Source organism: Ostrea edulis, chromosome 7 (assembly GCF_947568905.1).
Source record: "Ostrea edulis chromosome 7, xbOstEdul1.1, whole genome shotgun sequence".
Lineage (NCBI taxonomy): Eukaryota > Metazoa > Mollusca > Bivalvia > Ostreida > Ostreidae > Ostrea > Ostrea edulis.
Genome location: NC_079170.1, coordinates 47,135,719 through 47,160,359, shown reverse-complemented (window position 1 = coordinate 47,160,359; position 24,641 = coordinate 47,135,719). Strand labels below are relative to the sequence as shown.

Genomic DNA, 24,641 nt, shown 5'->3' with positions numbered 1-24,641 from the left:
GTCTCTATTTCTGTTTGGTGATGTGGGCTTCCAGCATCTTCCTGTTGTTATTTAATAAGGCAGTTAGTCTCCTCCACTAACATCATAACCCATCTGCATTTATAAAGGCAAAGTGTTTGGCTATGTATTACTGCCAAATAAAAGAAATTTTAAAAACGTCAATGAGATGGCTCAATTCAAATCTTTATATCAAAATTCAATGAATTTGTCCAGTACAATGTTTATTCTCATAAAATGACATAGGTATACAGTGTAGAGCTATATTATAATGACAATATAATAAGATATCAAATTCCATAGTAACAGTACATGCAATTTAACTTTTCCTGTTATTCTGTTTCTGATGAGCCGTTTGGTTCAAGGATGATAAAGAACTGGAACTATCTTTAAAGAATAATTATTTCAATCTAAGTGTGAAGTTGCAGTCAAATTACTCATTATACAACATCCATGTTTACTCATACTCCAAACTACTGGCCCCAGGATCATGTAACAAACTCAGACTTAAGTCAAAATTTCAATCACCTGTAAGATGTTTATTACTTTTGAACTGAAACTCATAATTTGCAGACACTAGAAATTCAATGAAACAATATTGAATAGCAATTTTATTTTGGAATGATTGACTTCTCAATCATTTCATCACAATATTCAGATTTTGACTTAAGCTTAAGATGTTTCATGATCCCACAGAGTTACCGGGACTTCTACAGTACAGATCAGAAGTATAGACCCATCCCACAGAGTTCCCGGGAGTTCTACAGTACAGATCATAAGTATAGACACATCCCACAGAGTTACCGGGAGTTCAGATCATAAGTATAGACACATCCCACAGAGTTACCGGGAGTTCTACAGTACAGATCAGAAGTACAGACACATCCCACAGAGTTACCGGGAGTTCTACAGTACAGATCAGAAGTACATGCAGCAGCACCCTGTCACTCAGACGTACAGCACCTATCCAAATGTTCTTGGCACACTAATTTTGACTGCGGATAACTCCGTTTACCTGATCAGGAAATAGGGCTCACGGCGGGTGTGACCGGTCAACAGGGGATGCTTACTCCTCCTAGGCACCTGATCCCACCTCTGGTGTGTCCAGGGGTCCGTGTTTGCCCAACTATCTATTTTGTATTGCTTATAGGAGTTATTAGATTGATCACTGTTCGTTATCTTCACCTTGCATCCACAAGTAACAGATAGAGAGAATATCTTCTCACCTCCTGCTATCACTTTCCAAAGAGACAAGCCAAACACCACATTCCAACCACAGGACAACGAAACAGCCATGCAGCCCTCATCCTTCCTGTTCTTTAACCATATGCAGAACAATCACATTTTCAGCCAGCTCCAGGATATCCTTGCAGAGGAATGCCCTCAATCAAGCCTTCCTTCCACCCTGATCCAGACTGTGACGCAGGACTACAATAACAATGCATACAGTGTCTCTTGCCAGCAGAAATTACAGATCCACAAAAGTCATCCAGCAACACAATCGAACTACAGAGACTGCTCTCAGATTCTTCCAAATTTTGTGCCTTCTCTCTACAATTCCCTGAGTGCATCAAAGTCGAAATATGTATCTGCATCAAATTGTGTATTCTCAGGATTATGTAACCAACCACTTGCTCTGCAATATGAACCATCCATTGATTCGTCCTCTGAATCCACTTCACCACAAACATCTTCCTCATTCAGTAAGTCTCACAGCAAACGTGCTCCATTTCTCACCACCACTCCCGACTTATTTGTCATCAGTGCTTCATCACAGGGACAGAAATCACCAACCATCTCTCCCAACACTTCTCACCTCAACTACTGTTGCAACAGTACCTCCTCTGTACAGGAAGTGGATTCCGAGATTAACATTGACTCCAGTCTATCATTACAAGTGGTGTGGACCTTCTCAAACTGGCCAGTGACTTGTGTGGAATTACTGCAGAATATGTTGCTTCTTTTCTCAGTGACACATCCCCCCAATGACCCAATGATCACAGCGTTTCTCCTAACGTCGACCCACCTGCTTTTGTGTTGCCTACAGCTTCAGCCCCAATGCTCTACGAGTTTGATACCACTCGACATGAAGCTGCCTTCAACTCTACCAACTCATCCCATTCAAGCGTCAATTCTACCAGCTCATCCCATTCAAGCGTCAACTCTACCAACTCATCCCATTCAAGCCTCAACTCTACCAGCTCCTCCCATTCAAGCGTCAACTCTACCAGCTCATCCCATTCAAACCTCAACTCTACCAACTCATACCATTCAAGCCTCAACCCTGCCAACTTATCCCATTCAAGCCTTAACTATCAACTCATCCCATTCAAGCCTTAGTGACTTCAGCTCTATTAGAGGAGAGGAAATCTTCATGACAACAGCAGAGGAAGTTCAGCAAAGTAATTCCCTCAAGAGAAAGAGAGAAAAGACGAGAGAAGAAGAGAACTCAGAAAGCAAGAGGAACAGAATGGATTCCATAAGCACTATATGCACACAACGAAGCACTGATAATGTTCATGCATGCACTGATAAAATACAAAAGTCATTTCAGTATATAGGGTCCTAGTGTTTGAATATAAAATATTCACAATTTATTTGCATTTGTTTAACAAATTTTATTTTTAGCACATATTCACAATTCAACACTGTCACTTATTCACATATATGTATACTTTTTTCAGTCACACAATAAATTTCATTTTTGACATAGAATCGCAATGTTTTTCTTCATTGTCAGTCACTGTTTTACGCATTTTGTTAAGTCATACAACATCAGTGCCCAAGGTGTAGAAGTTCGAATGTTTAATCTGTATAAATCATGAGGTCGATTAAAAACGGAAACTTGATAATTGTTTGCTATTTCATTAATTCCTCATTACAGAATTTGTTATAATCTAAAACAAAATCATTATTTAATGATCATGCAATCATTCAATGGTTTATTTTGTTGCAATACAAAGAAGTAAAGCATTGAAAAGAATATTTCAAAATACAAATATTACAAAACAAAAGCAAGCATACAAAAAAACCTAGAGAATAAAGTAAAGTCTCTTCATGATCATTCTTATAAATTCACGTAATCTGATTAATGTGTTTCTGTTAGTTACATTAAATAGCATCGTCGGTTACCCACGGGTGCTTCTATTCGATTCTCTCCATCATCATGAGCACTTAGCTTTTCCACTTCAAACTCTTCTCTGACTTTCGTCAATAATGGCGCTGCCATACTTGATTGTTTTCCGAATATCATTTTGAAAGGTGTTACGTGATTGGTCGGGCTCTCCGAGTAAAGTTTACTCGGACGTGATTTGATTGGTTACTCCCGTCATGCATAATTAATGAGAAACGAGCAAAAATAGCATCATACAACCACGGGTATGAGGGAGCGTGAGTGGACTCAAAACCGTGGTTTGCGACGATGATTTAATAGTTGATTAAGTTTATGAAATGTAAGAATATTAGGATTTGTGTAATACTTTGAAACATTGGATGGTCTATCAGTACATTCAAATATATACATGTAATGATATTCAACATCAAATCTCATTTCTGTTACATAGATGACAAATTCTACAATCTCTACATAGGTCTCTCCATTCTTCTGTTTTTATAGGTTATCTTGCATTACACGTTCTGTTGAAACATTTCAAATGTTTTTCAGATAATCTAAGTAAGTACTTTTCAATACAGATTGTATGTTTAAAAATCCTATACATGTAATTACTTCCTTTTAAGGATCTCTCTCTCTCTCTCTCTCTCTCTCTCTCTCTCTCTCTCTCTCTCTCTCTCTCTCTGACTGTAAATAATTTCCAGACAATCCATATTTGTTTGTTAAGTAATCCCTTATCTATCTAAACAATCATTATAATGCACTGAGTTTAAATGTAAACCTCCATGATATGATTCACGTCTTTATCTAAACTAGGAAGTCTGAAGCACATTTCTTGAAAGTCTCAGTCGCCATGGACGGTCTTACGATCCGATGGGCTGTACAGTGTTTTGTGATCACTGGATGTGTATTGCAATTGTCAAACGTAAGCACGATTCTCTTTAAATACTTTTTTGATATTGAAATTCTAGATTGGTATCACAATTTTGTGTGAAGAAAGTTATTGATTGTGTATGACACGCTGGTTTCACAACAATGAGAGAAACGTGGTTTCGCTTTTGTTAAACTAGGTTTATCATTCGTAAATGTCACTTATCAATCGTTAATTAATCTTAGTTAAATAGTCGTTAACTATAAAGTCGTGAAACTATCCATCATATAAATCATGTTTATCAATTGTTAAATACAGTGTGTAGCTTTATGTAAAGGATAAATAACGAGATGGCGTTGAATAGTTTAGAGAAAACATTCCTTCGGACAACCGACGAGGGGATATTATCTATAGTTTACGATAATTTTAATCCGTAAACTATTATAAACAAATATAAACTATAATATACAGTCGTAAAGTTTAGAGAGAAAATTATCATTAACATTTGTTAATTAATCTAAGTTTATCGTCACACACAAGTTTAACGTCACGCACAGATTGTCATTAAATGTGGTTAAGAGTGGTGAGACTGTATTTATCATATAAAAATATTGCTATGTTTTGTGAAGTTTGATCTAAAGTTAACAATAATTTCAGTATGTAAGATTTAATAAACAGTCGTAAACCATATTTAAGTGTCGTAAATCATGATTAACATCCGTTAACTTGCTAACTATGTAGCTAACAAATCGTGAAGCTAAAGCTAGATATATCGACTTTTATATGCATTAACTATAATTTTCATTCATATGTCTATTCGATATATCCCAATGAACTCGAAATAAAAGGCACCACAGAGTATTCCGCATCTGCTTCCTACTTAAATATTTTATCGAACATAGATGTTAATGGCAAACTTTTTGACAAACAGAATGACTTCAGATTTTCCATCGTCAACTTCCCATATTTATGTAGCAATATTCCATTATCACCTTATATGGTGTTTATGTTTTTCAACTGATTAAGAATTCGATACACAAGAGGTTGTTCTACGTATGATCAGTATTTAAATTGAGACAGACTACTGGCAACCAAGTTGATGTTATTACCAGAGTTTCAGCAATCTCGTTTAAAGTAATCTTTTTTCAAATATTATAGTCGTAATTACGATCTAGTTTGCAAATACAAACTTTCGTTGGGTCAAATTCTATTTGACGTTGTTAGACAGTTCTTTACACACTGGTTTTGACTACGGATTACTCCGTTTACCTGATCAAGATATAGGACTCACAGCGGGTGTGACCGATCGACAGGAGATGCTTACTCCTTCTAGGCACCTGGTCCCACCTTTTGTATATTCAGAGGTCTGTGTTTGACCAACTCTTAATTTTGTATTCCTTATGGGAGTTATGAAATTGAACAATGTTCGTTATCTTCACCTTTTCATTTATCAGACAAACTATATTGAATAATTGTTAATAACAGTTTTGTTCCTTGGGTATATTTTAGACTTGTGAAACATAGATCAGCGCGTAAACCATAGTTTAGAAAAGTGAATTATAAGATTAACATCGTAAACTAAGCTGAACGCTCTGTCGTGGTTTACACCTGATAAAACTAGATTAACAAATGTGAAATTATATATCTCTCATTTTTGTGAAATCGACGTGCCATACTTGTGTTCTAGTATATGATAACAATATACGATACATTTCAAAAGCAAATATCTTTTTCCTTTGCAGGGCGCAACAACCTTATGGTTAAATGGTGATGGTTCTCCAGGTGGAACTTTATTCTATAAGATAGAAAGAGTCCTGGGTAAGGCATTTTTTGTAACTTGGACAGTAATCATGTGAAGCAATTTTGTTGTAAACAGAGTGATTTTGTTGGGAATGTTTTATTATATAATTTCAATATTTCACCACAAGTTTCACATGGTCAGAATCATTATGAGTCCTTTTAACGTGTACGTTCTTTACATCATATTTAAATACACAACCATTTTCTCGAAAGTTTGTGAATACCATTGCAGTTATCCAATCCATGTCCGTCGGTTTATCATACGGTCGGTTTTATCTCTAACTGCTGAGGTGCGAGAACTCTCAGTCATGGAAGCATTATACTTGGAGATTTAGCGTATATTTTTCATAAAATATTCATTTCACATTTTCATCTTTTCCAGAACCACTCCGCCTATTATATATCATTCAAACTTAGCAAAAATCATCCTTGGTTAAAGAGAATGCAAGTTTCAATTAAAGGGTCTGACAGACATTCACATTAAGAGAAGATAATTAAGTAAACAAAAAAAAATAGGGTGGGGTCATTAAAGATTCTTCTTATTAAGATCCGCTGGGCCAGGAAAGTGGAAATTTACATGAAGATTTCCTGACACTGTGTAGATTAAAGTTTGTTCAAATCATGGCCCCCGGGTGTAGGGTCGGTCCACAACAGGGGATCAAATATACATGCAGATATATGAAAGGTGAAGATAACGAACAGTAACAAATCTCATAAATCCCACAAGCAATACAAAATAGATAGTTGGGCAAACACGGACCCCTGGACACACCAGAGGTGGGATGAGGTGGCTAGGAGGAGTAAGCATCCCCTGTCGACCGGTCACACCTGCCGTGAGCAATTGATCAGGTAAATGGAGTTATCCGTAGTAAAATAAGTGTGCCACGAATGGTCTAACAAGCGGTATGTATGAAACACGCCAGACAGCATTTCATCCAAAGATAGATTGTATTGGCAAACTAGATCGTTTTAACGACCATAGCATTTGCGAAATGCTGACTTTAAACGAAACTGTTGAAACCCCTGTACTATCAACTTGTTTGTTCGTAGCTTGCCTCGATTTAAAAACTGACCATACGCAGAACAAGCCCTTACGTATCGAATCAGTTGAGAGATATAAACTCCATATGCAGGTGATAACGGAATATTGCTACATAAATATGGGACGTTGACGATGAAAAAGCTAAAATCATCCCGTTTGTCATAAAGTTGAGTTGTTAGTTTGCCGTTGATATCTACTTACAATGAAATATCTAAGTATCAAGCAGAAATGGAGGACTCTGTGGTGTCTTTTATTTCAAGCTCGCAGGGATATATCGAATCGACATATGAATGAAAATTGTTATTGTTAATAGATAAAATGTCGTCGATATATCTAAATGTCAAATTGAAGGCCACAGCAAGAGTTTTTTTCTTCTCACGTAGAAGTTTCTGAATAAATTCTGCTTCATAGGAATATAAAAACAGGTTAGCCAATAAAGGAGCACCTTTCGTGTCCATGGGAATTCCGACAGACTGTTGGAAGACCTGATCACTTAAGACCACTAAGATATTATCAATGAAGAACCCTAGCATATTTTTTATTTCAACTTCAGAATACTTGTGCGTAGAATCAGAGTGGTGTTTAACAAAGTAATTTTTGGATGACTGATCACTAGATATGAATGTTTCCGTTTTCCATTTTTGTTGAAGAAGCAACTGTCTATGATGTCAAAAAGTCTAGTCTTTTAATTCATCGTGAGGATATGTCGTGTAAAGTGTTGAAAAGTCATAGGTTTTGATGTTGTTGATCTGAGAAAAGTTTTACGATTTCAAGTTCACTAAACGTTCTTTAGAATTTTTTAGAATCCACATTTGATTTACACCACTTCTGGCATATGTAGTCGCAGTAAGTTTGAAGTTTCTCCTTCACAGCTGTTAATATTTTTGTGAGGAGCAAAGATAGGGACTTGGCAGAGCACTTCCTGGATCCAGCGATGTATCTTTGTTTGTAAGGGTTTTTATGTAGTTTAGGAATCCAGTATAGGTACGGTAACTCACATTCATTCGACCCAACGACTGGGATACCAAATGTGCCTAAAACTGAAGCATGGTTTTGAAGAATTTCATCTTTTGAAAGGGTAGTTGGAGTATAAGTACGATTACCAAAAGTGGAGTTAATGCCAAGGTTCTTTAAAATACAGTTGTAATAATGAGCCTTACAAACAAAGACAATGTTGTTACAAGCTTTGTCAGTTGGAACCAAACCATATTTCTCATGTAACCTATCTAATTCTTTTATCACTCTGGTTTACTAAACACAGAAGGATAGATGGTACGTACTTTTGTTTTTTTAATGTCTGATGCGGGATTTTTATATTCCTCATATACTTTTAATCCATTCTGACAAATGAATGTATCAAGTTCTTCTTTTTCATATTTAGCCCATCGTCTGGCATATTCTTCGACAAAATTCATAATAGAGATGAAGTTCTGTCGTCAATTGAAAGACCGAGGTTCTCCGTATTAAGGATCTTTTAGAATAAGTGATTTGAGGCCCTTAATTTCAACTATATCAACATCACCAGTAATGACATGTCCAGTTGGACTATAGTTGAAAGAAGATGAAGAACACATGGATTAAGTATAAGATGGTCTATGTCTAAGCACTGCAAATTTTGTTTTTATATATATATATGAAAAAAATTGCATAATCCGCTAACGGGGGTTATGAATTTTTTCTGCAATGCTAGCTACCTTTATCACCCGATAAAACAACAAACAAAGCATTTTATTGTTTAAATGTAAGCATCCCCAGGTAGTGTAGATTCATAAATCTTCAAATTGTGGCTCCCGGAAGTAGGATGGGAGCCACAATAGGGGAGGGTATCAAAGTCTTAACTGGATATATATGGGAAACATCTTTAAAAATCTTTTTTCTCAAAAAACAACAAGACCATGATTACATTTTGTAGTTATATTATTATTTACAGAGGAAATTGAAATGTTTCAGAATCCTGCGTTCAGGAAACTATTCTAGGATCAATTAAGGAAGTGAGTGATTCGCTCAATCCGAATGGGGCACCATGTATTACGTTTAAGGAAACAGACGGCCAAATTATACAGGGAATGCAGGGCTACGTTTATTTCAGATATTCCAGTGAAAGGTAAATACATAGGTTAAATTACATCTGCATTCCTCCATCATGAATGACATTTTAAAGCAGCGAGATCAATTATAACCTTGTCAGTCTCCTAAAACACCATCAACACATAGGCTAGTACACAGAACGTACTCATCTACTCCTACACATGACTAGTACACAGAATGCACTCATTTCCTCCCACACATGATTAGTACACATAATGTACTCATCTCCTCCCACACATGACTAGTACACAGAATGTACTCATCTCCTCCAACACATGCATGATTAGTACACATAATGTACTCATCTCCTCCCACACATGATTAGTACACAGAATGTCCTCATCTCCTCCAACACATGACTAGTACACAGAATGTTCTCATCTCCTCCCACACATAATTAGTACACATAATGTACTCATCTCCTCCAACACATGACTAGTACACAGAATGTTCTCATCTCCTCCCACACATGACTAGTACACAGAATGTACTCATCTCCTCCAACACATGACTAATACACATAATGTACTCATCTCCTCCCACACATAATTAGTACACAGAATGTACTCATCTCCTCCAACACATGACTAGTACACAGAATGTTCTCATCTCCTCCCACACATGACTAGTACACAGAATGTACTCATCTCCTCCAACACATGACTAATACACATAATGTACTCATCTCCTCCCACACATGACTAGTACACAGAACGTACTCATCTCCTACACATAACTAGTACACAGAATGTAGTCATCTCCTCCCACACATGACTAGTACACAGTACGTACTCATCTCCCACAAATCACTAGTACACAGAATGTACTCATCTCCTACAAATGACTAGTACACAGAATGTACTCATCTCCCACAAATGACTAGTACACAGAATGTACTCATCTCCTCCAAAACATGACTAGTACACAGAATGTACTCATTTCCTCCAACACATCACAAGCACACAGAATGAACTCATCTCCTCCCACACATGACTAGTACACAGAATGTACTCATCTCCTCCCACACATGACTAGTACACAGAATGTACTCATCTCCTCCAACACATGACTAGTACACAGAATGTACTCATCTCCCAAACATGACTAGTACACAGAATGTACTCATCTCCCACACATGACTAGTACACAGAATGTAGTCACCTTCTCCACACATGACTAGTACACAGAATGTACTCATCTCCTCCCACACACCACTAGTACACAGAATGTACTCATCTCCTCCCACACGACTAGTACACAGAATGTATTCATCTCCTCCCACACATGACTACTACAAATAAAGTACTCATCTCCCACACATGACTAGTACACATAATGTACTCATCTCCCACACATGACTAGTACACATAATGTACTCATCTCCCACACATGACTAGTACACAGAATGTCCTCATCTCCTCCTAAACATGACTAGTACACAGAACGTACTCATCTCCTCCCACACATGACTAGTACACAGAATGTACTCATCTCCTCCCACACATGACTAGTACACAGAATCTACTCATCTCCTCCCACACATGACTACTACACAGAATGTACTCATCTCTTCCCACACATGACTACATGTAGTGCACGGAATGTACGCATCTCCTCCCAAACATGACTAGTACACAGAACATACTCATCTCCTTCCACGCATGACTAATACACAGAATGTACTCATCTTCTTCCACACATGACTAGTACACAGAACGTACTCATCTCCTTCCACACATGACTACTACACAGAATGTACACATCTCCCACAAATGACTAGTACGCAGAATGTACTCATCTCCTTCCATACATTACTAGTACCCATAATGTACTCATCTCCTCCAACACATGACTAGTACACAGAATGTACTCATCTCCTCCCACACACGACCAGTACACAGAATGTACTCATTTCCTCCCACACATGACTAGTACATAGAATGTACTCATCTCCTCTCACACGTGACTAGTACACAGAATGTACTCATCTCCTCCCACACATGACTAGTACACATAATGTACTCATCTCCTCCCACACATGACTAGTACACAGAATATACTCATCTACCACACATGACTAGTACACAGAATGTACTTATCTCCTCCAACACGTGACTAGTACACAGAACATACTCATCTCCTCCAACACATGACTAGTACACATAATGTACTCATCTCCTCCTACACATAACTAGTACACAGAATGTACTCATCTCCTCCCACACATGACTAGTACACACAATGTACCCATCACCAACACCCACATAAATTTTAGTGACAAAATGACAACTGATGCCAAAGCAAATCCTGGACGTTGCAAAAAATATTTTACTTCATGATTCAATGGGAAAATAATCAGTAACATCTATATGTACATATATGTACCTTCATTCACTGATTCATATTCATAATTAAAATCGATGTTTTGTTTTAAGTTGTGAATACATGACAAACGTACAGAACCCTGGTATACCACCTTCGTCGATTAGTTTTGCCACACTGACAATCAAAGTAAACAAGGGCTGCATTGAACGTACAAAGCTAGTGTACATCCTCACCAGAATCCTAGGATTACCAGACGAACACACCAGGCCCGACAGAGATAACTTCCTGAAAGTACATTGGGATAATATCAACAGTATGTACATATATTGTTATTAATTAATATTCACTACAATTTATGCAATTACTTTAGGAACATTTCCATACTAACTGTTACAAAACATAGCATACATGTAGGAATAATATCTAACAGAGTTGACTATGGGGAAGGTGCGACATCGAATCATGACATTTCAAGTTTGAGAGCTATACTCGATTTTATATTACATGTGCAGCCTGCATATTTCAGAAGATACCATCAAAAGCGGTTATTACAATACATCATCACGTGATTTATGGAAAAGAATCAACAACTTCCCGTATGATTTCACCTCTGTTACTCACGCTGGACCATTCGAACACGCAGTAGATATTAGGAAGCCCACTTTGTCGTCTATTTACTCGGGAGTACACTTTGGAGATCGTCAAAATCTCAGCACCATCGATATTCAGAAACTTAGAAGTCTCTATGAGTGTCCAGGTAAAAATGGATTTTTTAAAATTATGAATTACATGTACAATGCATTTTGTGTTTGAATTGTATAGGTTTAAAGATTAATAAAAAAAAAATTAACCAATGTGTTTCCTTATATGCATGTACATATAGAGGATCACCCCCTTTTTGCCACAAGTTTAAAAAGAATTTGTATTTATTATAGCTCTAAATTCCCACGGTGTGATGGGTAAGTACAATGTACATACACTTACTTCATATGTACTACTATGATGAATATTCGGTTTCTTTTTTTAATTTTTAAAACCAAACGTTGCACGTGTATATACTGCAGCTTAGTGTCAACACCACCATTAATTTCCACGATTTCTGTTTTCTAGAGTATCGTCCGATTCGTTGCACATTTGATCTCCCCCTCTGTGGTCTGGTGAATGACTGGACAATGACCGGCGTCAAGTGGACAAAAAGAAAAGGACCTGTGTCTGAGGAGGGGCCACAGACTGACCACTCCAACGGTGACGGTATGTTGCTGTGAATTTCTTCACGTCATCTGTACTCCGTCAAATACGCGTTAAGGTCACTTAAGGTCGTAGGATAACCAAGATTTTGGACGCATCAATGGAAGTAGGATTTTGCTGTGTTTACGTGGGATTTTCTATGATTTGATTAAATAACAATGTAATTTGGTCATTTATACATGAAATGCACCAATAAAAAGGTTGGAAGGGTTTCAGTTTTTCCAGTAAATTTGAAAGCTCTACCATAAATAGTCCAGGAGTTATTAAATAGGTTAGGCTTTCTTAAAAGCAGATTTAGCTAAAGGTTAAGGTCACAAGGTTAAAAGCTTTGATGTCATGAACAAGATCTCGTCACAAGGAGTGCACATATGAGATATGACATGATAGCTCTATTCCAAAGGTGTGAAGAAAGTTAAATTTTGCGAATGATAGAAATGTAACTTTTTTGGAGGAATTTTATTCACTGGATGAAGCATTTTAAAAATCTGATAAACTATTGATGCTGAAAAAGTTTATATTTTCCATAAATAATCAATTATTTTTAATAATGAAAAATGTTGTCAGGGGCAATAACTCCTATGCTGGTATTTTTTTCTACTGTATGTCTATTATACAAGGATTTTCCTGATATCAATAATTAATTTACATAGATTTATAAAGTAGCAGATTTTTAAAAACTATTCACATTAACGGTTTTTTCATTTTAACAATCTTTTATGCATTTTTATTATTCTTGTTAATGAAGTCCCGTGGGGATCCGGGTTAGAATAGGTCCTCAGTACCCCTTGCTTGTCGTATGAGGCAACTACATGGAGGCGGTCCTTTCGGATGAGACCGCAAAAACCAAGGTCCCGTGAGCATAGGCCTAGATTTTGCAGCCTTTCACCGGCAATGGTGACGTCTCCATGTGAGTGAAACATTCTCGAGAGGGACGTTAAACAATATTCAATCAATCAATCAATCTTTTTAATGAAAACGCACGATTTTCTAATGTGACGTTTTTAAAAAGGTGACAACATACATATTTTCATTGGTTATTGATTAAATTAAACTGGGATGATTTGCATATTGCAGTATTACATATATTGAAATAGTAAACGTAAAATACATTTTATTACACATTGTTAGGCTGGTACATGTTTGTCAATGGTACAGCATCGTCCGACACACCCCGTCTGGTCAGCATCTCCGAGGTGTCTCCGGGACCCGTATGTATCTCCCTATACTACTATTCAGAGAACAACTCCACGTCTCTTACAATTTCTCGGAAAGATTCGATCAGCGGGAAGGTCACGATTGTAAAAGAAATACACAGCGATGGAGAAACCTCTTGGTCAGAAGCGAAGCTTACAACTCACCCAACAACAAGATGGCGGGTAACGGTTAACCTCTCTCTACACTTTTCATTTTTGTACCTGTACATACACCTATATGTAGAATGATGTTGACAATTTCATTTCAGCTGTTGATACAAGCAGATGTTCAGCATAATGGTGGAGTGGCAATTGATGATGTCATGGTGCAATATGGAGGTTGCCTAAATGAGTGTTCAAAATGCTGTCATTTTACTTAAGCCGTGTTCTTTCATTTAAATAAAATTGGTTACCCTCATTCTGTTCCAGGACAATATGAGTGAAAATGAAGACATAACTCCCCGTCGTAACTATTTAAGTTAGAACTTGATCAATTCTTCAGTCAGAATTATTTTCTTAAGGAGGTATGCTACACCATAGAAAGTTGATATGGATGAAAAGTGGAGGATATGTGCAACAATATATTGAAATTGAAAACTTTTAAATTTACTTTATTTAGTCAAAAAATGCAGTTTTAATAGAAAGCAATCTGAAAAAAAATCTAAACCCCCTGCTGGACTCGACCCCCCCCCCCCCCCCCCCCCCCCCCGAGATCTGCAATTCATCAGTCTATATGCTAACCTACTGAGCTACTCAGCTAGGCAATGATTTTTGAAATGAATAGACAAATATTGCTGAAATTTATATTTCCATCCATGTTTTAAAAGGGAGTCAGCCATTATGACGATGTAAAGTACCCCCTCAAGATAAGACCTTTAGCAAAACTTGCGTAGGTATTTCTAAATCTAATTCAAGGCGGTTAATACTATTACATATGTTTAGATCCATTCCCAAAGATCTACGCTTATGTTATCATGTGAATTTCCTTTCCATTTTCAAAATGTCGAGTTCTAATTATATCCAAGACAATATTACAGGTATGACACTGAATTTGGCGAACATTGACTTAGTATTTACATGGAGAAATTAATATTAAAACTGAGTCACAATTTTTGTTTTTATGGAATCTTTAAAGTTTGAAATTTAAAAAAAAAAGAATCGATTATCGGACTGATATCATTTAGACTTTATGTGATGCAAGAGTCTTAGGGTTTTTTAAAACAAAATCTATCACAATTACTATTGCAATTTATTTTCAAAAACTGTACTGAATGGCAAATCTAGATATAAGCTCATAAAACTATAGTTTTGCAAATTTTACAAACAAATGGAGACAGTTATGAAAATACTAATTTTAGTTACATGTATAAGACCTTTCGTACAACAGACCTCCGAAGTCTGTGGACGACATATCATATGAAGTGTTTGTTAAATGAACTAATCTGTAACCATACGTGAGATGTTTAAATATTTTCTATACTGTTAAAACACTGGTGATGTGCCCATTGTACTGTTTTGCATATACATGTATGAGGGAATATATATTTTCGCTGAAATCATTATCATCACATTATTATCTCTACAACAAGAGACCTGTGGGTTCAATCTCTCACTTGAGCCACCTTGGTCCTGCTGTTGTTCAAGGCCAACACCAAAGTATTACAAGGAATCTATATACAAAATTTGAAAGCCCTACCATAAATAGTTCAGGAGATATTATATAGGTTAGGGTTTTCTTAAAAGTAGGTCAAATTCCAAGGTCAAAAGATCAAACACCATTGTGTTACAATACTTTTTAAAATAGGCTATGTTTTCTTAAAAGTAGGTCATGGATTCAAGAGCAAAGGATATAACATAAAATGAAAGGCCTTGCCATAAGACATTTATATACAATGTATGAAAGATCTATCCTAGATAGTTCAGGACATACGGTATTGAATAGATAAGATTTTTATTATGAGTAAGTCAAAGTCCAGGTCAAGGTCACAAGATCACACACGACTGGATCACATAAAAGGTCTTGCCGCAAGGAATGTATATAGAAAATATTTAAGCACTAGCTTAAATAATTTTATATATATATATATATCAGCATTTGATCTCCTATTGTGGCCCCCACCCTATCCCCCAGGTTTCAACAAACTTGAATCTGCACTATGTCAGGAAGCTTTCATGTAATTTAAACTTTTCTGGTCCAGTGGTTCTTGAGAAGATTTTCACTATGTAGGGAAGCTTTCAACTTTTTTTTATAACAGTGGCTCTTAAAGGGGCATGGACACGATTTGAGCTTTAAAAAATCAAATTTTATTTTTCCATTTTTATTGTTTACAATGCTGTAAGTATTTCTAATGGTCAATCAAAATTTAAATATCAGTTGTTGATTCATAAGTGAGATACAATAATCGCAATTCTTTGTTATGTAAACAAAGCTCGTGCCATGTTTTTGTTTAAATTAGACTGTTCAATAGAAAATAGTGTGTTTAAAACAAAATGAGATGTGTCAAACAATAGAAACTGTTTAATTATGTTAAGAATTCACTTATAGATTGAAAACAAGAGATGATTGTAAAATATATATGCCCCCCACCCACCACCCCATGGTGCAAAATTGAAAAAGGTTATACACATGCATCATTTAATTGATAGTAGTATCACTAATTTAAATATTGAACAGACAATATCTTCCTATGTCAAGAGTGGATTGACCATGCAAGGTGAAGATAACGAACAGTGATCAATCTCATAACTCCTATAAGCAATACAAATTAGATAGTTGGGCAAACACGGACCCCTGGACACATCAGAGGTTGGATCAGGTGCCTAGGAGGAGTAAGCATCCCCTGTTGACCGGTCACATCCGCCGTGAGCCCTATACCCTGATCAGGTAAACGGAGTTATCCGCAGTCAAAATCAGTGTGCCAAGAACGGCTTAACAATCGGTATGAAACATGTCAGACAGCATTTGACCCAATGATAGGTTGTATTGACGAACTAGATCGTTATAACGACCATAGAATTTGCGAAATGCTGACTTCAATCTAGACTGTTGAAACCCCTGTACCATCAACTTGTTTGTCAGTAGCTTACCTCGATTTAAAAACTGACTACATTTGAATACGCAGAACAAGCACTTGCATATCGAATCAGTTGAGATATATAAACATCATATGCAGGTGATAATGGAATATTGCTACATAAATATTGGAAGTTGACGATGGAGAAGCTGAAATCATCCAGTTTGTCATACAGTTGAGTTGTCAGTTTGCCGTTAATGTCCTAATATTAATGTGACCGAAAATCAATAGGGGTCATCTATTCCTTATGCTGTACCAGTGTATCAAGTTTGGTGTCAATCAAGATATAAAAATATAGGATACAATATATTCCTATGTCCAGTTTAACCCTTGACCTTTGACTATGTGACCTCAAAATCAATAGGGGTCATCTTCTCCAGAGGATGTACCAGTGTACCAAATTTGATGTCTGTCAAGCAAAGGGTTCTCAATATATTGGGCGGACAGTATATTCCTAAGTCAAATTTTTACCCTTGACCTTTGATCTCAAAATGAAGAGGGTCATCTTCTCCTGAAGATGTACCAGTGTACCAAGTTTGATGTCTATCAAGCAAAGGGTTTTCAAATTATTGAGCGCACAGTGTATTCCTATGTCCAGTTTGATCTCAAACTTCCGCTAGAGTTCGTTTGCTCATAAACCAAACTCTTCCACTTTGGCATTATGGGATAACGATTTCTTAGGGCGCGTATACTGTGTGACGTCACAATAGAATGACAAAAAACATAACGTCAAAAGTAAACAGTTCAAAACAAGAACGTAAACATCAAGTTCATTACTTTACACTGATAATTTGAACAGAGTCTCCAACTTTTTGATGATCTTTTGATCATTTTATGTTTAAAATAAAATCCATACTTTTAGATTAATGCTATGAATGTCAATATTTTATGAGCTTTAACTATGAACTACTTCTTTGGTGTGTGTGTGCCCCCGTGATAATCGCGGACTCACAATATACAAATCTTTATATTGTACTGCGTCACATAGGAGAGGTCTATATGGTCTGGACTAGATTGTGACGTAATTAGGCCTCGACGGGGAGTTTGGTTTAACCCTAGACCTTTGACCATGTGACCTCAAAACGAAGAGGGGTCATTTTGTCTTGAAGATGTACCAGTGTACCAAGTTCGATGTCTGTCAAGCAAAGGGTTCTCAAAATATTAACCGGACAGTATATTCCTATGTCCAGTTTGACCCTTAACCTTAAACCATGTGACCTCAAAATCAATAGGGGACATCTTCTCTTGAATATGTACCAGTGTACCAAGTTTGATGTCTGTCAAGCAAGGGGTTCTCAAGACATTGAGCGGACAGTATATTTCTATGTCCAGTTTGACCCCTGGATATACCAGAGGTGGGGTCAGGTGCCTAGGAGGAGTAAGCATCTCCTGTCAACCAGTCACACCAGCAGCGAGCCCCATATCTTGATCAGGTAAACGGAGTTATCAGTAGTCAAAATTAGGGTGCCAAGAACGGCCTAACAATCGGTATGAAACAAGTCGGACTACATTTGACCAAATGATGGGTTGTATTAACAAACTAGATTGTTATAACGACGAAAGAATTTGCGAAATACTTTAAACAAGACTGCTATTAAAACCCCTGCACCATCAACTTGCTTGCCTGTCTCGATTTAAAACCTGATCATGCGCAAAACAAGCTCTTGCGTATCGAATCAGTTGAGAGATATAAACACCATATGCAGGAGATATAATTCTACCAATATTACAAAGTTGGAAATAACATGATTTAGATAATGTACTTATTTGACACTCCATGCTTAGTGTGCTGTCGAAAAACATCCCAAGATCTTTGACAGATGAAGCACTAGTGGCAATAGATCCACCAAAAGCCAGTTGATATCCTGAAAATTCACTAGTTTTACGTTTTGGTGTAAAGATGATAAGTTCTGTTTTTCCCTGATTTAGCTAGAGTATGTTATTTTGCATTCAGTTGTCAATATCAGGAAGTCACCGTTGAAGTCTGTCCGCAATGTTGTCCAAGTTGTCGTTCTGATTTATGATCAGGTAAACCTGAGTGTCACCCACATAGCAATGATAACACATATTGTTCCTCTGGCAAATTTCTCTGATTGGTTTGGAGAACATGTAATATAGACGAGGTCCTAATACTGAGCCCTGTGGAACACCAAAGTGGAGTAGAAACTCTTTGGATACTGTAGATCCAACAGCAATTTGTTGACTTTGACGAGATATTCCATTTTACATATTGCCCTATTTGTTATGGTTTTTTAGTCAAACGTACTAAATCATGTGTTCTGTTTTGGTTCGATGTACGTTTATTTATCGCAAAAAATAATTCTATTTAAGAATAAAAATAAAAGATACGGTATCTAATTCTTTTTATAATAGCAGAAAATATTCAAAATGTATATGATTTTGTTGATATATGATTTTTAACAATGTTTTGATTATTTAATTAACAGTTATATAACAAATTCTGAGCTTTGATATGTGTAAATTTTAATAATTAGAAAATCAAGATAAATTAATTTATTTTTGTACATGTAAAATTGGTCCTTCAAAATTCTTATTAGATATTGTTTTGCTGGGGAAGAAAGAAAATTCAAACCCGAGTTTAGAAAATATAATAAAACTATTTGATTTTAGATACAAATATATAATTTTTTTTTTTTAAATGTTAATAATAGATTTTCTCTTAAATAATAGAACACCCCCTTGGAATTTCGAAATGTCAGGTGTTTTTTTTTTATTTATTGATTTGCCCCCATTAACACCCCCCCCCCCCCGGGAAATTTTAATTCACACCTAGGATTTGTTGTTCAAAATTTATAGGCAATGCGGCTGACCTCGCATCAGATGGTAATTAAACTAATTTGCTATGTAAAGGTTTTCACTTTCATCCGAAGTGGAACATTGGTTATAAATGACCACTTTTGAGGAGGCGACATTTCAAGTTTAAGAATTGATCTATATATTATTGGGTTTTTTTTAATTGTGTGGATCAATTTGGACATAAAGATTGCTCCCGAGAAGAATGAAGTTATTCTGTTGGCCGGTTTATCTATAAATCATCGATCGCAATCCAGGACCATCGGGAGTTGGGAGTCGGCAATACACTATATAGGCCTACATGTATATTTTGGAATCATTAAAACTGTGAAAAAGAAGAGATACTTCTAGTAAAACATAAAGATTTATTCAACATCGTTTTCTCTTTTAAATTTATTTTTTTTTAAGTATCTTTATAAATCATGCATTGATTTTGTTGTACGCGCCGTTTGATTGGTTCGCAAAGACATTGCTTAGTCTCGGGATCATCCGAAGGGTCTCGGGATTATTCGCGGACCAATCACACGACACGTTATAAATTCGTACTCTGTGACCTCCTTTTTGGCTGCCAGTGGAAGAGATGAAGCCCTGTCCGATCAATGCACGCAAGATTGTGTCAAATAAAATAGATGAGATGGGTTTTGAGTTGAAGAGACTTGTAGTATGACATCTCCCCGACCTGCCACTCGCCAAAATTCCTTAGGTAACGCTGTAATTACTTGGAAAATGTGCCCCGAAACGGGGACCCCCTGTTTGTTTACAAATTTTTGTTTCTTACCTTGTGTATTTTATTATACCGGTAGAAGGCCAATATTTAAAGCTTACAAAAAGCGTGAAACGATTACATGAATCGAAAGAGGAATGAGATAGACTGGGAATTCACACATTTCAGAGAAATTATTGCCACCAAAAAAATTATGAAAAGGGGGGGGGGTAATAATCCATACTTCAGGTGCCTGTGTGTAAACCGTATCACTTTCTAAATACATGCTCGACATCACACATAATGTTGGATGTTCTCTTACATATACTGCTCATTATCTCAGGAGCACCGCTATCCAGGCTCTTAGTGACGTGGGATATCATGGACACGATTGGTCACTGCATTGAAACTTCAGTCGCGTCACTGGCTGGTTGATCATCCCACTAGAGAATTGTTCACTCATCATGACGTCACCGATACCGGTGAAGGACTGCACAACTCAGGTCTATGATCAGCACTTACGGACTTTGAGCAGGGAAGGATCTTTATCGTGATACAGTGTACACCTGCTGTGACACAGGACCTCGATTTTTGACTACGGATAACTCCGTTTACCTGATCAAGATATAGGGCTCGCGGCGGGTGTGACCGGTCGACAGGGGATGCTTCCTCCTCCTAGGCACCTGTCCCCACCCCTGGTGTGTCCAGACGTCCGTGTTTGTCCAACTATCTGTTTCGTATTGCTTATAGGAGTTATGAGATTGATCACTGTTCGTTAGCTTCACCTTTCATGCAGGAGACGGGTCATATGACAGTAAACATTGACTAAACATTGACATTTTCTTTTTGATGATGAAAGTTTCAAAGGGGAAATGGTACGGAAACTATTTGATATAGTGTCATGTCTCATTTTTTATTTGATATATGTAGTTTTCATCATGAAAAAAATATAACTTTTTTTTCTATAAGTCTATTTAATAACGCTAAGGCTCATGAAAAATTTTGTCGTCTAGCAATACCATGTGGATCAGACCAATGATAATGGGGAAAGTGCATTTCTAAAAGAAAACAAAATCGTATTTTGCTTCCAATTTGCTTCATTTTATAAACAAAAACAACAAATGATGTTTTCAAATTTTGTTTAAGTGACGCACAATTTTTGTGAATTGCAAGACATTTTAAATATGTTTTTCTTTGTCTAATTCTAAGTTTAAATCCAACTCATTTTTCATGTGATGTGATGATCTGGTGGTACATGTTACGAAGTAGATTTTTTAACCCCGGGTCATGCGGTACGAATTCTAGATTGGATTATATTTTGTTTTCTCTAAAACGCACCACTCACGAAACAAACTTTTCATTTAAATTTCGCAGTAAACAAGATTCTGTGGAAACGTTTTTCCCGACTTCTATAGGTCGTTAAAATCAGAATATTACAGATGCCGATACGCCTGATAATAAGTGGCTGTCGCCAGTTAAATTAATATTAATTATATACCCTGACACCTATCGCCTTCCGTACGAGTTGGATGCAAATATAAATTGTATGCTTCTTCCATATTCATTTTTCCAGAGAGGTTTTCAATCATTTATATTACTTATCCAATGTGCGGTGCTTCTAATGATATGCTATGCTGCTTTCATTTTCATGAATTCCGATCTCAATCTTAATAAAGAGTGAACAAATACAGAATTTTCAGGACATCGTGATAAACCATTGAATGATCTGCGAGTAGTATCAATCACCAATCATTATTCAATTATTTATATTTCATATTTCTTTATTTTGATAGCCAAACACATTTATATCAATCAGTTATCACTCTCCTCGAGTCTAACTATTCTCGAGAGTCAAATTGCAAGGGTACCGCTACTGAGTTCTATATTTAGAGCGACATCTCACCCTAGCGACATCTGACTCCCTCGTTCTCATCAATAAATATTTTAAAATATCGTCCAATCAAAATAATCGATATGGTAACGAAACTCCTGTTTTTAAAGGTAGCAATGGTTTAATTTAGCCTGGTACCCCGAGATCTTCCGATGTTCGAAGGCCTCGGGTACCAGGCTACTAATTAACTTTGCTACCATAACAATTGTACACCGAAATTGGGCTGGAAGCGTCTAGTTGATTGGACAAATTCGCTCAGGGTGTTCTATGAGCGCCCAATCAAATTGCCTCATTAATTATTCATGTAGGAATGGATGGACCAACGGGTGATGGAAAGAGGAACGAAGCGTAATCAACCGTGGGTTTCCGACGATGGACGCAACAGCGTTCTATTAATTGATTGATTGATTGTATCTTGTTTAACGTCTCTCTTTCGAGAATTTTTTCACTTAAAGGGAGACATCACCAAGACCGGTGAAGGGCTTCAAATTTAGGCCTTTGCTCGGCACTTACGGCCATCGAGCAGTGAGGGTTCTTTAGCATGCCATACCCACTGTGACACGTGACATCCGTTTTTGAGGTCATCTCCGAGGACCCGTGACATTCACACATGATGACGAGTGTTTGGGGATGAAACTGTCACTACCTGTTATAACGACTTAGGTCTGTAGCGGCCGGGATTCGAACCCCGGCCTTCCGCATGTGGGGCGAACCCTCTAACCTCTAGACCACCACTGCGTTCTGTTAAAGTACAGACAATTTCCATTGGTTGGAACTAACGAAGGTATCCGGTGATGCAAAATACAATACACTAGTATGTTATATAACACTGTATGACTAATTAGGACCTGCACTATATAAAGTCAGAACTCTGCAGTTCAAAATTCAAAATTTTGGTACATCCTTTACGTTTTCCTATATATGTATTTAGCTTTTATGTAGCATCAGCAAAATTAAAGGGGTCCTTCAAATGATAAAAGACATTTAAACCACTATGTACAGTGTATGACCATTTTGGTCCCATCCTGGCACCAAAACCCTACCATGAGATGATGGAATTTAGAATTTTGGTAAAAGGGATTTCTGTTCCATTCAGTTTGAATTTCATATCATTAGCACTAAAGAAGACGTTACTCTTGCATCATTGGCTACTTTCGTTATTTCAAACCAATGTTGTGTAAATCATACCACCATTACTTTTCTTATATAGGGTATTATATCAAAGGAACCAAATGTTTCCAGAAATCTGAGATTTTTTTGTGTTAAAATCAGTTGCTGTCCTCCAACATGAGGAAATTTTTACATATTTATTGGTCATAAGTTTTTTCCGGTGTAATCTTGTATAATGAATTATCAATATGAAATTGTTTGTTTTGTCATTTCTTGTTTGATATTAAAGTTATTCATTGTTTCCAGAAATCTGATTTTTTTTGGGGGGGGGGGTGTAAAAATCAGCCGTGCTACCCCAAAATGAGGAATTTAAACGTGTTTATTGGCCCACAGATATCTGATAATTAATCAATAAATAGATATAAATAAAAAACTTTTATATAGAGAGAGTTTTTTTTCTGTTTATATCTAATTATTGATTAAAATGCAGATATCTGTACTTGGTCGTTTTTTTTCCCAATGTGAATTCTAAAATATGGAATTGTTTGTTTTGTTATTTCTTGTTTAATATAGAAGTTATTCATTGTTTACAGAAACTGCGATTTGTTTTGTTGTTGTTGTTGTTGTTGTTGTTTTGTTTTTGGTTGGGTTTTTTTTTTGGGGGGGGGGGTTATTTTGTCCAAAATTCAGAGATCGTATGAAAGTCAATTTAAAGATGGCTGAAATTGGTGATTGATACTACTCGCAACTGATCAGAATAACAGTAAAACAGAGTGTTTTGAAATTTTCAAATTTTGGTCCTTAATGCACCTTATCCTTTTGTTTGTCTAGGAAATAAATATCCTCTCTCTCTCTCTCTCTCTCTCTCTCTCTCTCTCTCTCTCATGATCCATTTTAAACATTTACAATATGTATGTAAAAGTAGCCGTTAAAAAATGACCCCATTACTGTTCAAAATTTCACGTTGATCACTTTTGAACGACGTTGAATTTTGATAGGGGTAAACTTTTAATGTTAAGAAATAACCCTGAGGTCGTTTTTCAACGGGGTCACCATTCAATGTTACACTGGCACACATAGCGCCCACTATTGGGTCACGCTTACAACATCGTTATCTATGGAATAGAAACAGTTTGTAATACAGAACAAATGATACTTGCCCTTTATTTACATGAATATACATTTTGTACCAGAAGAAAGTTATTAAAGTCCTTATTGATGGACATGGTTTGGTTTTCGACACTAGGACAGGAAGTGGTAAATCGCTACTCTATGAACGTTTGTCTGTCCATATTCTACTACACTCCATTGTAATGTAGGAAACCTATAAAAGTTTCAAAGGTGTCGGTAAAATTTGTTCTAGATAGGTCTTC

General features: G+C 36.6%; 1 protein-coding gene across 1 annotated transcript; it reads left to right on the top strand.

Annotated features, from left to right (window-relative positions):
* The first annotated feature begins 3,876 nt into the window (after nucleotides 1–3,876).
* On the top strand, nucleotides 3,877–14,094 carry LOC125653557 (meprin A subunit beta-like). The gene is made up of 9 exons (XM_056144581.1): nucleotides 3,877–4,034; nucleotides 5,723–5,798; nucleotides 8,773–8,926; nucleotides 11,346–11,548; nucleotides 11,762–11,992; nucleotides 12,171–12,194; nucleotides 12,346–12,486; nucleotides 13,612–13,859; nucleotides 13,946–14,094. The coding sequence occupies exons 1-9, from the start codon at nucleotides 3,963–3,965 to the stop codon at nucleotides 14,054–14,056; spliced, it is 1,260 nt and encodes a 419-aa protein (XP_056000556.1). The 5' UTR covers nucleotides 3,877–3,962; the 3' UTR covers nucleotides 14,057–14,094.
* Nucleotides 14,095–24,641: the final 10,547 nt, after the last annotated feature.